At 43.7% G+C, this 12,339-nt stretch overlaps 1 protein-coding gene across 2 annotated transcripts in view; it reads right to left on the bottom strand.

Moving 5' to 3' along the window:
* The window catches only part of UBE4B (ubiquitination factor E4B), a 658,693-nt gene that overhangs the window by 540,999 nt on the left and 105,355 nt on the right, over positions 1–12,339 (bottom strand). For both annotated transcript variants that reach the window (XM_069241178.1, XM_069241179.1), the window contains 2 exons: positions 8,219–8,360; positions 7,525–7,625 (listed from right to left, as the gene is read on the bottom strand). In XM_069241178.1, coding sequence (XP_069097279.1) covers positions 7,525–7,625; positions 8,219–8,360 — 243 coding nt within the window. The remainder of the gene's footprint in view (positions 1–7,524; positions 7,626–8,218; positions 8,361–12,339) is intronic.

Raw genomic sequence — 12,339 nt, 5'->3', positions numbered from 1 at the left:
CAGCAGATTGGCTGGGTGATCATTTTTTAGGCGAAAAATCGGTCCTGCTCAGTGACTTGGCTCCAACACCATTGTTGACCTGGCTATCAGTCAAATCCTCCTATCCTCTGCACGGCAATATTGTATTAACTACTGCGAAGTCGGGCTGGCTACGCTATGTCCATGGCAGGGGACCTCACATACCATACTCTCCCATATACCCCTTTGTGAGAAAGTAGCCTCTTTCTAGCCTTGTTACCCCCACATTTGGCCTGTTTGTGAGTGTATGTCAGGGTGTTTTCACTGTCTCACTGGGATCCTGCTAGCCAGGGCCCAGTGCTCATAGTGAAAACCCTATGTTTTCAGTATGTTTGTTATGTGTCACTGGGACCCTGCTAGTCAGGACCCCAGTGCTCATAAGTTTGTGGCCTATATGAATGTGTTCCCTGTGTAGTGCCTAACTGTCTCACTGAGGCTCTGCTAATCAGAACCTCAGTGGTTATGCTCTCTCATTTCTTTCCAAATTGTCACTAACAGGCTAGTGACCAATTTTACCAATTTACATTGGCTTACTGGAACACCCTTATAATTCCCTAGTATATGGTACTGAGGTACCCAGGGTATTGGGGTTCCAGGAGATCCCTATGGGCTGCAGCATTTCTTTTGCCACCCATAGGGAGCTCTGACAATTCTTACACAGGCCTGCCACTGCAGCCTGAGTGAAATAACGTCCACGTTATTTCACAGCCATTTTACACTGCACTTAAGTAACTTATAGGTCACCTATATGTCTAACCTTTACCTGGTAAAGGTTAGGTGCAAAGTTACTTAAGTGTGAGGGCACCCTGGCACTAGCCAAGGTGCCCCCACATTGTTCAGGGCCAATTCCCCGGACTTTGTGAGTGCGGGGACACCATTACACGCGTGCACTACATATAGGTCACTACCTATATGTAGCTTCACAATGGTAACTCCGAATATGGCCACGTAACAAGTCTATGATCATGGAATTGCCCCCTCTATGCCATCCTGGCATAGTTGGCACAATCCCATGATCCCAGTGGTCTGTAGCACAGACCCTGGTACTGCCAAACTGCCCTTCCTGGGGTTTCACTGCAGCTGCTGCTGCTGCCAACCCCTCAGACAGGCATCTGCCCTCCTGGGGTCCAGCCAGGCCTGGCCCAGGATGGCAGAACAAAGAACTTCCTCTGAGAGAGGGTGTGACACCCTCTCCCTTTGGAAAATGGTGTGAAGGCAGGGGAGGAGTAGCCTCCCCCAGCCTCTGGAAATGCTTTCTTGGGCACATATGTGCCCAATTCTGCATAAGCCAGTCTACACCGGTTCAGGGACCCCTTAGCCCTGCTCTGGTGCGAAACTGGACAAAGGAAAGGGGAGTGACCACTCCCCTGACCTGCACCTCCCCTGGGAGGTGTCCAGAGCTCTTCCAGTGTGCTCCAGACCTCTGCCATCTTGGAAACAGAGGTGCTGCTGGCACACTGGACTGCTCTGAGTGGCCAGTGCCACCAGGTGACGTCAGAGACTCCTTGTGATAGGCTCCTTCAGGTGTTGCTAGCCTATCCTCTCTCCTAGGTAGCCAAACCCTCTTTTCTGGCTATTTAGGGTCTCTGTCTCTGGGGAAACTTTAGATAACGAATGCAACAGCTCATCCGAGTTCCTCTGCATATCTCTCTTCACCTTCTGCCAAGGAATCGACCGCTGACCGCGCTGGAAGCCTGCAAACCTGCAACATAGTAGCAAAGACGACTACTGCAACTCTGTAACGCTGATCCTGCCGCCTTCTCGACTGTTTTCCTGGTGGTGCATGCTGTGGGGGTAGTCTGCCTCCTCTCTGCACTAGAAGCTCCGAAGAAATCTCCCGTGGGTCGACGGAATCTTCCCCCTGCAACCGCAGGCACCAAAAAGCTGCATTACCGGTCCCTTGGGTCTCCTCTCAGCACGACGAGCGAGGTCCCTCGAATCCAGCAACTCTGTCCAAGTGGCCCCCACAGTCCAGTGACTCTTCAGTCCAAGTTTGGTGGAGGTAAGTCCTTGCCTCACCTCGCTAGACTGCATTGCTGGGAACCGCGACTTTTGCAGCTACTCCGGCCTCCGTGCACTTCCGGCGGAAATCCTTTGTGCACAGTCCAGCCTGGGTCCACGGCACTCTAACCTGCATTGCACGACCTCCTAAAGTTGTTCTCCGGCGACGTGGGACTTCTTTGTGCGACTTCGGGTGAGCACCGTTTCACGCATCCTTGTAGTGCCTGTTTCTGGCACTTCTCCGGGTGCTACCTGCTGCTAAGAGGGCACCTTGTCTTGCTCGACGTCCCCTCTACCTCCTGGTCCAATTTGCGACCTCCTGGTCCCTCCTGGGCCACAGCAGCATCCAAAAACGCTAACCGCACGATTTGCAGCTAGCAAGGCTTGTTGCCGTTCTTTCGGCGGGAAAACACTTCTGCACGACTCTACAAGGCGAGAGGGATCCGTCCTCCAAAGGGGAAGTCTCTAGCCCTTTGCATTCCTGCAGAAACCGCAGCTTCTTCTGTCCAGTAGAAGCTTCTTTGCACCCGCAGCTGGCATTTCCTGGGCATCTGCCCATCTCCGACTTGCTTGTGACTTTTGGACTTGGTCCCCTTGTTCCACAGGTACCCCAGATTGGAAATCCAGCGTTGTTGCATTGTTGGTTTGTGTCTTTCCTGCACTGTTCCTCTAACACGACTTCTTTGTCCTTAGGGGAACTCTAGTGCACTTTGCACTCACTTTTCAGGGTCTTGGGGAGGGTTATTTTTCTAACTCTCACTATTTTCTAATAGTCCCAGCGACCCTCTACAAGGTCACATAGGTTTGGGGTCCATTCGTGGTTCGCATTCCACTTTTGGAGTATATGGTTTGTGTTGCCCCTATCCCTATGTTTCCCCATTGCATCCTATTGTAACTATACATTGTTTGCACTGCTTTCTAAGACTATACTGCATATTTTTGCTATTGTGTATATATATCTTGTGTATATTTCCTATCCTCTCACTCTAAGATACTTTGGCATATTGTCATAAAAATAAAGTACCTTTATTTTTAGTATAACTGTGTATTGTGTTTTCTTATGATATTGTGCATATGACACTAGGTGGTACTGTAGTAGCTTCACACGTCTCCTAGTTCAGCCTAAGCTGCTCTGCTAAGCTACCATTATCTATCAGCCTAAGCTGCTAGACACCCTATACACTAATAAGGGATAACTGGGCAAGTACCCCTTGGTACTCACTACAAGCCAGTCCAGCCTCCTACAATATTGTATTAACTACTGCGAAGTCGGGCTGGCTACGCTATGTCCATGGCAGGGGACCTCACATACCATACTCTCCCATATACCCCTTGACACTTCTACCTGAAGTACGGTCCTTGCTGGCGCACCATACTATGTCCCCGTGGAAAGCTGTGGGCCTTATCACGACTGGAGACTTTTACTCCGAGGGCACACTACTAACATTCAACAAATTATTGTCCCACACAAAGATACCGGCTGGCAACTTAACATACTGTGCTATACGACACCTCCTTCATATCTCGTGGGGCCTGGGAGACGTTGAACCTCCTACATCGCAGATCCTCACTCTACTCCTTTCAATGGGCAGAGCTGGGAGAGTGGTGTCACACTTGTACTCCATGCTACTACTGGACACACTTCCGGACCTTGATCATGCAAAGTCTCGCTGGGACGAGACGTTGCCTGCCCCCCTATGCTCGGCGGCGTGGTCATCTGCGCTCTCTTCTCTTAAAACTGTTTCCCGAAATGCTAGACTTCGCTACGCCCAATTTAACTACATACACTGCTCCTACCTGTCCCCTCTCCGCATAAAACACATGTTCCCTGCTTCAGATGCAGCTTGCCCTCGATGCGCGCACCCCCTGGCAGATCTTTACCACGTGGTGTGGAGTTGCCCCCCGTTGGCTGTGGCTTGGCGGCACGTCACCGACGAAGTGTCTGACATCACCGCCCACTCTCTGCAACTGACTCCCGAATCTTGTCTACTGGGATTAAGACGACGCTCCAGCAAAGATAAGCAACTACATAGGTTAGTAGATCTTGTATACATAGTTTTCAAGAAACAAATAGTCATTAATTGGAAGGCACCACATGCCCCTAATCAGGATGGGTGGCTACGGATATTAAGACAGCAGTCCCAGGCTGAGGCTCAGACACTGCGCAGTTTACAATATAGAGGACTAGTGCAGGGCGGCTCAGACATATGGGACACCTTTATAGTCAAGATGGAGGTCAGGGACAACACTCGCCCACGTTAGATCTCCTACAGATATTGAGATGGGCTGATTATTTGTCCTCCCCACTTCCAGGGTTTATTTTCGCTCTGTGAGTGACTATTGCTAATGTCACTGTTCCCACGTGGGAGAGGGCGCCGCCAATGTATCAGCGTAAAAGTGCACCTGGACATCCCCGTGACCCTATCTATTATGTCCTGGCTCATCCCATCTTCCATTAGAAATACGTATGCTGTACCCCCATACACTAACACACTCGCATAACATATGCCTATAATGCACTTGGGCGCCTCGCTTCCCCCCCTTGGATATTATCGCATACGCCCCCCCCCCCCCCCCAGCTTCCCTGGCGTAGCAGCGGTTTAACTACCACGTGACACAGTTTATAGTTCAAAGTTGAAGTTATATATGTAATCCTCTTTTAATGATAAAAGGTATTTCTTCCTTTTTTCTTCTCTAAGTACCTGGTCGATTCAGTGGTACCCCTATATGTATGTCACTTTGAAATAATAAAGAGATGTTACAAAAAAATGGCTTGTGTTGCGGGGCTGACATATTTGAAGTCTGACAGACTGCTTTCTGGAGGAAGGGCAGGACAGAAGAGTGGGCATGTCATAAGGAAGCAAACCCCCCCAAAAAACGAAAAAGACTCAGACACTAAATCGCAGTTTGTGTCTGGAAATGGACTATTAAAAAAGGAGCTCGAGGCCCCCCAAAGTTGTCAACTGCCAAGGGTTATAGGTTGAGGAGGAGAAGCTCTGCAAGACTTCTACCTGTGATCAAAACTGAGAACTAAGGTCTGCCAGTCTTCCAGTTAGGTGAGGGGACTTCACCCAGCAAAATGCAAAACCATCTGCCCTTGAGTCTGGAGCACCAGATTGTGTCTGCTTGACAAGACCAGTATGCCCTGTGAGGAAGCGAAGAGCGCTTGGAGGGAGCAAGGTCGAAAAGGGGGGGGGGCGGAATCATGGAGAATGGATCCCCATTGCTAGTTGTGAGGAAGCAGCTGCTACACCATGGGTTGTCACCCATGTGCAGACTCAAATATCAAGAACTGGAACTCGAATTATTAAAGTAGCTTACCTCATCATCTAAGCGAGCGCCAAGGAGGATCAGCTACTGCACCTGCAAAGCAGAGTGCCACTCACAACCACCAGCCACTGTAGACCTGCATGGAACACTTCCAAGCTTTCTGGTAGACAACCCTGGAGGGAGTAGGTTAAGCTTAACACAGGGCCGAAGGACCCAGGCAAACTTATTCTGCCTTGTACAGACGTGTGTACGGAAACACTTTTGACTTTGAAAGAGTTGGCATGGGACTATTAAGACTCAGCGCACTAAACAGGCATAATCTGAATGTTGCCATTCATGAATGGGGATTAACTACTAACTGTAGAAAGAAGGAAGTGGGACTCAGGGACCTACCTAACATTACAGTACTGATTTTAGGAGGACTGAATCTATTATGTGTGCATGTGGTATTTTACTTTGTGTTTGTATATACACACTTGTTTGTTCATAAAAGAAAGGATTCCATTGGATGATCATTTATTGCGTATAATATGGTGCCGCTTTGAGGCCAATGGACTATATTTGCTAACCGTATTTGGTTGTATGTTACGTGTAACACACATGTAATTTTTATATTGCAAAAAGTTTACCCATACTTTATCTTTGCTACACTGGGGAAACTATGAATCTGTGTTTGCTTTGTATGGTTGTCTTGTGTAATTATGAATAATTCCATACGTCAATTGATATTATAAATACATACTTTGGAGTGTCTTGATGGTTATGTGATTGAATTGATCATTTTGCATTAAATGTGTGAGGCAACTTAGTCTTCTGAAATTCTACTGATTAATTTAAATAAATGACACCTGTGAGTGCCATTGTTTTTCTTTAATAGTTATACCCTGGACTTGTGCGTTTATAGGTTGCTCTTGATGCTTTCTAAAACTGAAAGGGTATTTGTCAGAGTTGACAGAGGGAGAAAAATGCCTCAACCCCTCACTGGTCTAGAAAAGCGGTCTGCCTGGATAGCTCAAAACCTCACTATTATCTGGACGGGAAGGGTAATTTAGTTCAATGCCACCCCCTTGCCAGAAGCCAGAACAATCTACCCAGTCTGATTCCAAAGAAATAATAACCCCAGAAGATACTCTCCTTCACATAATAAGTACTTTAGGCTCAGGCACAAGCGTAATTTGGTGTCAAACTGTTAAGCAGGCTATTTCTGAGAAAGAACTACATGAATTGCTGCATTAAGGAGAGTGGGCAGGCTGCTCACTAAGAGTCTTGGGGATCTCCAATGTTTCTGCTACTAGATGGTAGCAATATGTTTTTGATGACACCTTTGCTGTTTGAATGATAGTAGGCGACAGCAGTGTACACCATGGGATAAAATGGCCACTTGTAACTGTCAGGAAGTGTCTAGCAGAGGATGTTTCACAGATAGGTGCTTTGATGTCAATCAATGTTGAAGAATTACTCTTGAGCCAAGTATGCTGTCGACAATGTTCTAGATATTGTTGTCCTATGCTACATGGGTTATGCATGATGCAGGACAACTTCCACCACCACAGAAAGGCTCCTGAGGGTATACAACACAACCACAACAGGGGTACATAGGAGAAATCAAATCTTATTCAAAACTGAAATCCAGCACTCTGTTTCCATCCCAGAAGAACACACAGAAATTTTCTTTCCCCTTATTAGACAAGAAGAAAATATGCCTTCTAATGTCATCCGCTTTGCTCATCTTACTGCCAACAAAGTTCAGACAAGGACTTTTTGAAAAGTTACAGATGAAAAAGGAACCTCAAGGGAAACGAGGGAATCACAAACGTGAGTTGCAGGTTTCAGGGACTCTCTCTTGCAGGAAAAAAAGAGCTAGAAAGCAGTTGGCAAGCACAGAGCACTCCGGATCCTGCAGGGTTGCTGCTGACATTCAGGGAGTAACAATATGCAACATCTGTTTTTCAAGATGGGTAATAAACGTACCAAATTAATTTCCTGTTTCATTTGTTGTAAAAAGAAAACAATATTAATATGTTGATTTAAAACGATTTAAGCATCTTTTCAGTTTGTGAGAACAAGTTATGTAAATAGTGTTTCGTAAAAAAATTAAAAAAAATAAAAAGGTTTTATCTTAAGGTGTACACATTGTTTGAGATTAATTATTGCATTTTCTAAACCAATAGGTATTGTTTCCAGCCTCCATCCCCTCTAACAGTACTCTAGGATCCAGCCTTTAGGCACACTTACCTTGGCTGTGTGAGGGATCCTTGTAGTACCAAAGCAGCATGCGAGATGCACTGTGATCGGATGTTACTTAGCAAGTGGCTAACATCTGGTTGACTACAAATCTGGGAAAACGAAATAAACATCTTAATAAAGCAAATCCTATCAATGAAGCAGGACAGCAACTATATTTGTGAAATACCTAGGCAGCAATATAGCACGATGCACACTGTGCCGAGGGCAAAAATCATGAAGTTCCCCTAGAAGCTGTTGACGACCAAGAACCAACATGTGTGTGCTCCGAAACCAAGAGTGAGTAACAGAATCTGCTCTGTATTGTCTCTTTCCATTCATGTGCATGTGATTTTTTTTTCACCTTAATAAATCCAAGAATACAAGCAGGATGCACAGAAAACAGGAGGTACATGAGCAAATCACACCCTGCATGGAATAACGTATGATCTCCTCAAAATAAATCTCTCAACAGTGCCTATAAATGAGCTGTTCTAGAAGAAGAACAGGCAGACCAGAAAATCAACATACACTGTTAACAAGTACACACCCACAGTGACCAAGGCATATAGTGCCTATGAATATAAATAGGTCTGCTCATCAATGAACCTCCAAAAATTACCAGTAAACTGCCATACACACAACTAAACACAAAATAATCCCTCTCAGCCATGCATTGTGTAAACATCTGACATTAATTAGTTACCTTTGGGGCCTTCCTTTCCTCGATCCCCACCCTGTCAAAGCATTCGATGAGGTAGTTCAGCATTTCTGTTTCTTTGCAAGTCTCTATGGTGAATCGGTCATAACACGAACTTGAGTTTCCTGCACCGCCGGGTGTACCCAAGCTTCAGAAACAGGGATGAAAAAAATGTTTTAATATTGTTCCTGCAGGGGCACAGACATACTCTAACCTGCATGCTTGTTCCTTCACACTATGCATGCAGTTAATATCTGTGCAAGTTAGGCACACTTGCCCCTCTATAAAGTCTGGGGACCAAAGATATTGTCTGTTTTAAGTCACCACCAGGGTCCCTCATGGTTAAATGCATTTTTCAGAGACACTACCACCTTGTGTGTAAGAAGTACACTAAGAAACATTTTTTATTTCACAGTAAAAATGCTGCTAGAAAAAAGATCCAGGGGTATGACACAAACGTAAAGCTTTCTCCAACAATCAATGGCAAGGATATCTTCAGCTCTGAAGTCAATTCTAGCTAAACACTTGAGTGACTTGGTATCAATGGCCAGGCTACCCTTCTTCCAGCACTAGAAATTCGTAGTTGCCCTGTTTGATGCTATAAAAGCTAAAAACATAATTGATGCCTCTTTGCCCCAAAAGCGGAAAGAATACAAGCTGGTATTTTCCCAAAAGAAAACAGTACACTGCAAAGAAAATGCCAATACTTGCGTCAACCCACTGCGGATAAAACATATCTACGTTTTGAGGCCAAGTTACTGCCAGCTGTAAAGGTTAAGCGCCACCCTCCCACCAGTATGAGCTTTAAAACCTTAGAAGAGAGGTTTCTAAACTGTATTACAACCTTTTAATTGCTGATCAAGTTGTGCACTAAAAAGGGATGTAGCCTCACAGTGCTAATACTACACAAAAGGTTCCCATTCTTTCCAATGAGATTCAAGAGGTATTAGTTTCTCAGAAGAAACGAACAGCAGGACAGGACCATGCACCTATCATCTAATTTGCATACAATCTTGACTTAGCACATCTGTTCAATCGTATTCTAGCAGCTGGTAAAATTAAGAACACCTGGACTAAGACTGTCATAGTTCCAATGTTTAATAACAAGCAATACAAAGTGAAAAGTGCTGCAGAGAATGTCTAAAATTGTTGCATTGAGGGAGGCTCCAACTCCAGAGGCTCGAAATATTGGATACACTAGGACACAAAAATAAACATACAAATATATGAAAGTCTTAATCTGCTCAACAAAATAAGATATTGTACTTAGATAACATAATCCACCTTTTACACGTCTGCACCTACTCATTCCCATAAAACAGGCAGAGTTCAGTTGTTCATTTGATTTCTGAATAATGGGCATGAATCCAGCTGAGTCACAATATGCACTTCGTGCAGCTACATTGTAAAGCAGAGAGCATCAGTATAATTCCATCAAGAAAAAAGACAAATCAGTGTGTTCTCCTATATAGTACAAGACTTTGCTCGTGGATAAACCCAAAGTGCTTCCAGGCATCTTGTCACCGTAAACTTTACAGCAACACACTGAACATCTGTATCAAAGAAACAAATACACAGTATAATGGTTGACAAGATGCACGTCGAACCCAAACATATGGAAATAAGCCTTGATGTGGAGAGAATTCCAATGTGAATGCAAAGTTATAATGCAAATTATTACCAGTGTCAATGAACAGATTTGAAAATACTTTTTACTGTGAACTGGCAGGGTCAGGATCTACAAACAATTTCTCAGTTATGAAACTGTAGACCTAACTGGCAGAGCTACTCCTCCAAAGTATAAATCTATAGACCCGATCTGCAAAGAATACTAGAGAGTGAACTGACTTGGAATGGTGTATAGCGAATCCAGCAGTGTGACTCCAGTGACAACCTCTAGAGAACCATCAACAAAAAAACATATGCCTCAACTAGATAATTGCTTGGTCATGAATTCATAGGCCTGAACTTCAGAAAAATCTGAAATGTGAATCGACAGGATTGGATCGCAGAAACCACAGCAGGGTTAACGCACAGGCTTAATTTCAAATAATTCTCCTTGTATGGAAATGTCAAAACAATGCCCCACACACAACATTTTTAATAAAGTATCTGTTTTTTTGTTTAGTACTGCTATCTTGACGTGCAAACCCACTAAGAATCCAACTATTCCAGAATAAACAAACAAAGTTTAAAGTAGAAAGACTACCCTTTCCACAAGTCACTCAATGTCATCCCACCAGCCTGAATGGCATTAAATTATCACAGTGGACCAATAAGCATCAACTGTGTAAAATCCTGCATTATACAAGACTTGGCGTTGAAAAATCCCTGCTATACTGCCCCCACCCCCTAACGCCCCAAACATCATTTGAACAGATATGCTTGATTTTCAAGAATCACCAACGCATATAAAAAACCTACGAGTGTGAAATGCATAACTCTAGCGTGAATCCAGATATCGGTCCTTCAACGGACAACAAACAGGAATCTAGAATGTCACAACACACATGAACTTAGGTTTTGGCTCAATGTGTGATCACAGGTTAAAACGTTTCAAATCGCTGAAGTGTGTTTGTCACTTACTGGAACCCTCTTAAAAGTCTCATAAAAATTAAAATGTTCCTGCAAACATGCTCCCTACATCTACTGAGAAAGCCTTTTCAGAACAGGTTAAAGTGTGCAAGATTGTTTCCTAATTTGGCCACATAAATCAGGCCTAGTTCATAGACAAGGAGAAGAACAAAGAAGTGCCAAGCTCATCACTGTGTGGCACCAAGAGTTGTGAAACATATGAAAAGAAAACAAACATTCCTTATCACTAATCTGACAATTGAGAGTTGCTATAAAAAGCATATTTCATCACTGTCTTATTTCTGTTGAGAGACTGTCAAAAATTGAGTTTTAAATGAAACCGGGTAAAAACTGACTTTCTTAAATTTTCTTATATGGTCTGTGCAATACAGCAAAGACTTGAAAGCAGGCACGATCTCTCTGCTATGAAACATACCTTGACATGTAAAACCCACAAATTGATGTGTAAAGCATACAACAGTGCAGTGCTAAGTCTTTTATCTAGGACATTAAGGACTGCTAACACGAGTGGAAACCAAAGATATCCGCTCAATTCTAGTTCAGATTTTATTGTCAAATGCAGTTCATACTGACATGCATGTTTAAAAAGACTGTAAATATGAGCTGTGAAGATTTTCATCTAAGAAACTGGGCAGCTCCACGAGAGCTTGGCAAACAGATCTTCCTTTCTAAAGGCACAAATATAAGGCTAAAATCAAATTTAAAAAAACGGGCATCATTGCTAATTTAGAAGGACGCTTATGTCATACCAACTATCTCACATAAAAAATAATAAAAAACAACACTATGCAAGTAGTAGATTTAGACCACTTTGCATAATTATATATGGCAGACTTGAGTATGCCATGGCCAAAGAAAAAGTACTGAACCCTTTGGGAGAGGCACCAAACACCAGCAGCTGATCCTACTGTGAGGAAATGCTTAGTTTAGTCTACATAACAATTTACACTGATTTTATTTGGGCAAGGTAATCTGGTACTGGTGAAAAAATAATTTAACTACCAAAAAAACTCCTGGATATGGATGATTGGACAAATAAGAGACAAGAGAAAAAGATAAAGTATATTTCATGGTGATTGTTATCAGACCATTAGACTCTCTCCAATTATCAAGCTAAGGGCACTACAGTATCTTTTAGGAGGACCAGAGAAGGCTACGACTGTTAAAACAAACATTAAAGACTCAGCAGCAGATTTATGGCTGTAATACATGGACAATCCTCGTTCCAAAGACAGGTGCACACCCACACAAATTGCACTGTTTACGAAGAGAGCCAATAAGTATTCTATTCTGGCTGAGTCATCAAAATGGTAATTTTATAATATCCTTATGTCCATGATCATTACCATTTTCACCACATTGATAAAATCTACAAACTAGAAAAACACATGGTTACAGGGAGAGCAGCAGGCAGATTCGGCCTAGAGCAACAGATTGCCTGGAACCTTCGGAACAAACCGAGCATTGCATCAGTAAGAAGCTTCAAGAGCATAATGCTTGCAAAATACAAGTGGACTAAGCAATATAGCTAC

The sequence above is a fragment of the Pleurodeles waltl genome, chromosome 6, assembly GCF_031143425.1.
Source record: "Pleurodeles waltl isolate 20211129_DDA chromosome 6, aPleWal1.hap1.20221129, whole genome shotgun sequence".
Taxonomy (NCBI): domain Eukaryota; kingdom Metazoa; phylum Chordata; class Amphibia; order Caudata; family Salamandridae; genus Pleurodeles; species Pleurodeles waltl.
Note: the sequence above shows the minus strand (reverse complement) of the source record. Positions and strands in the feature narration are given on the sequence as shown.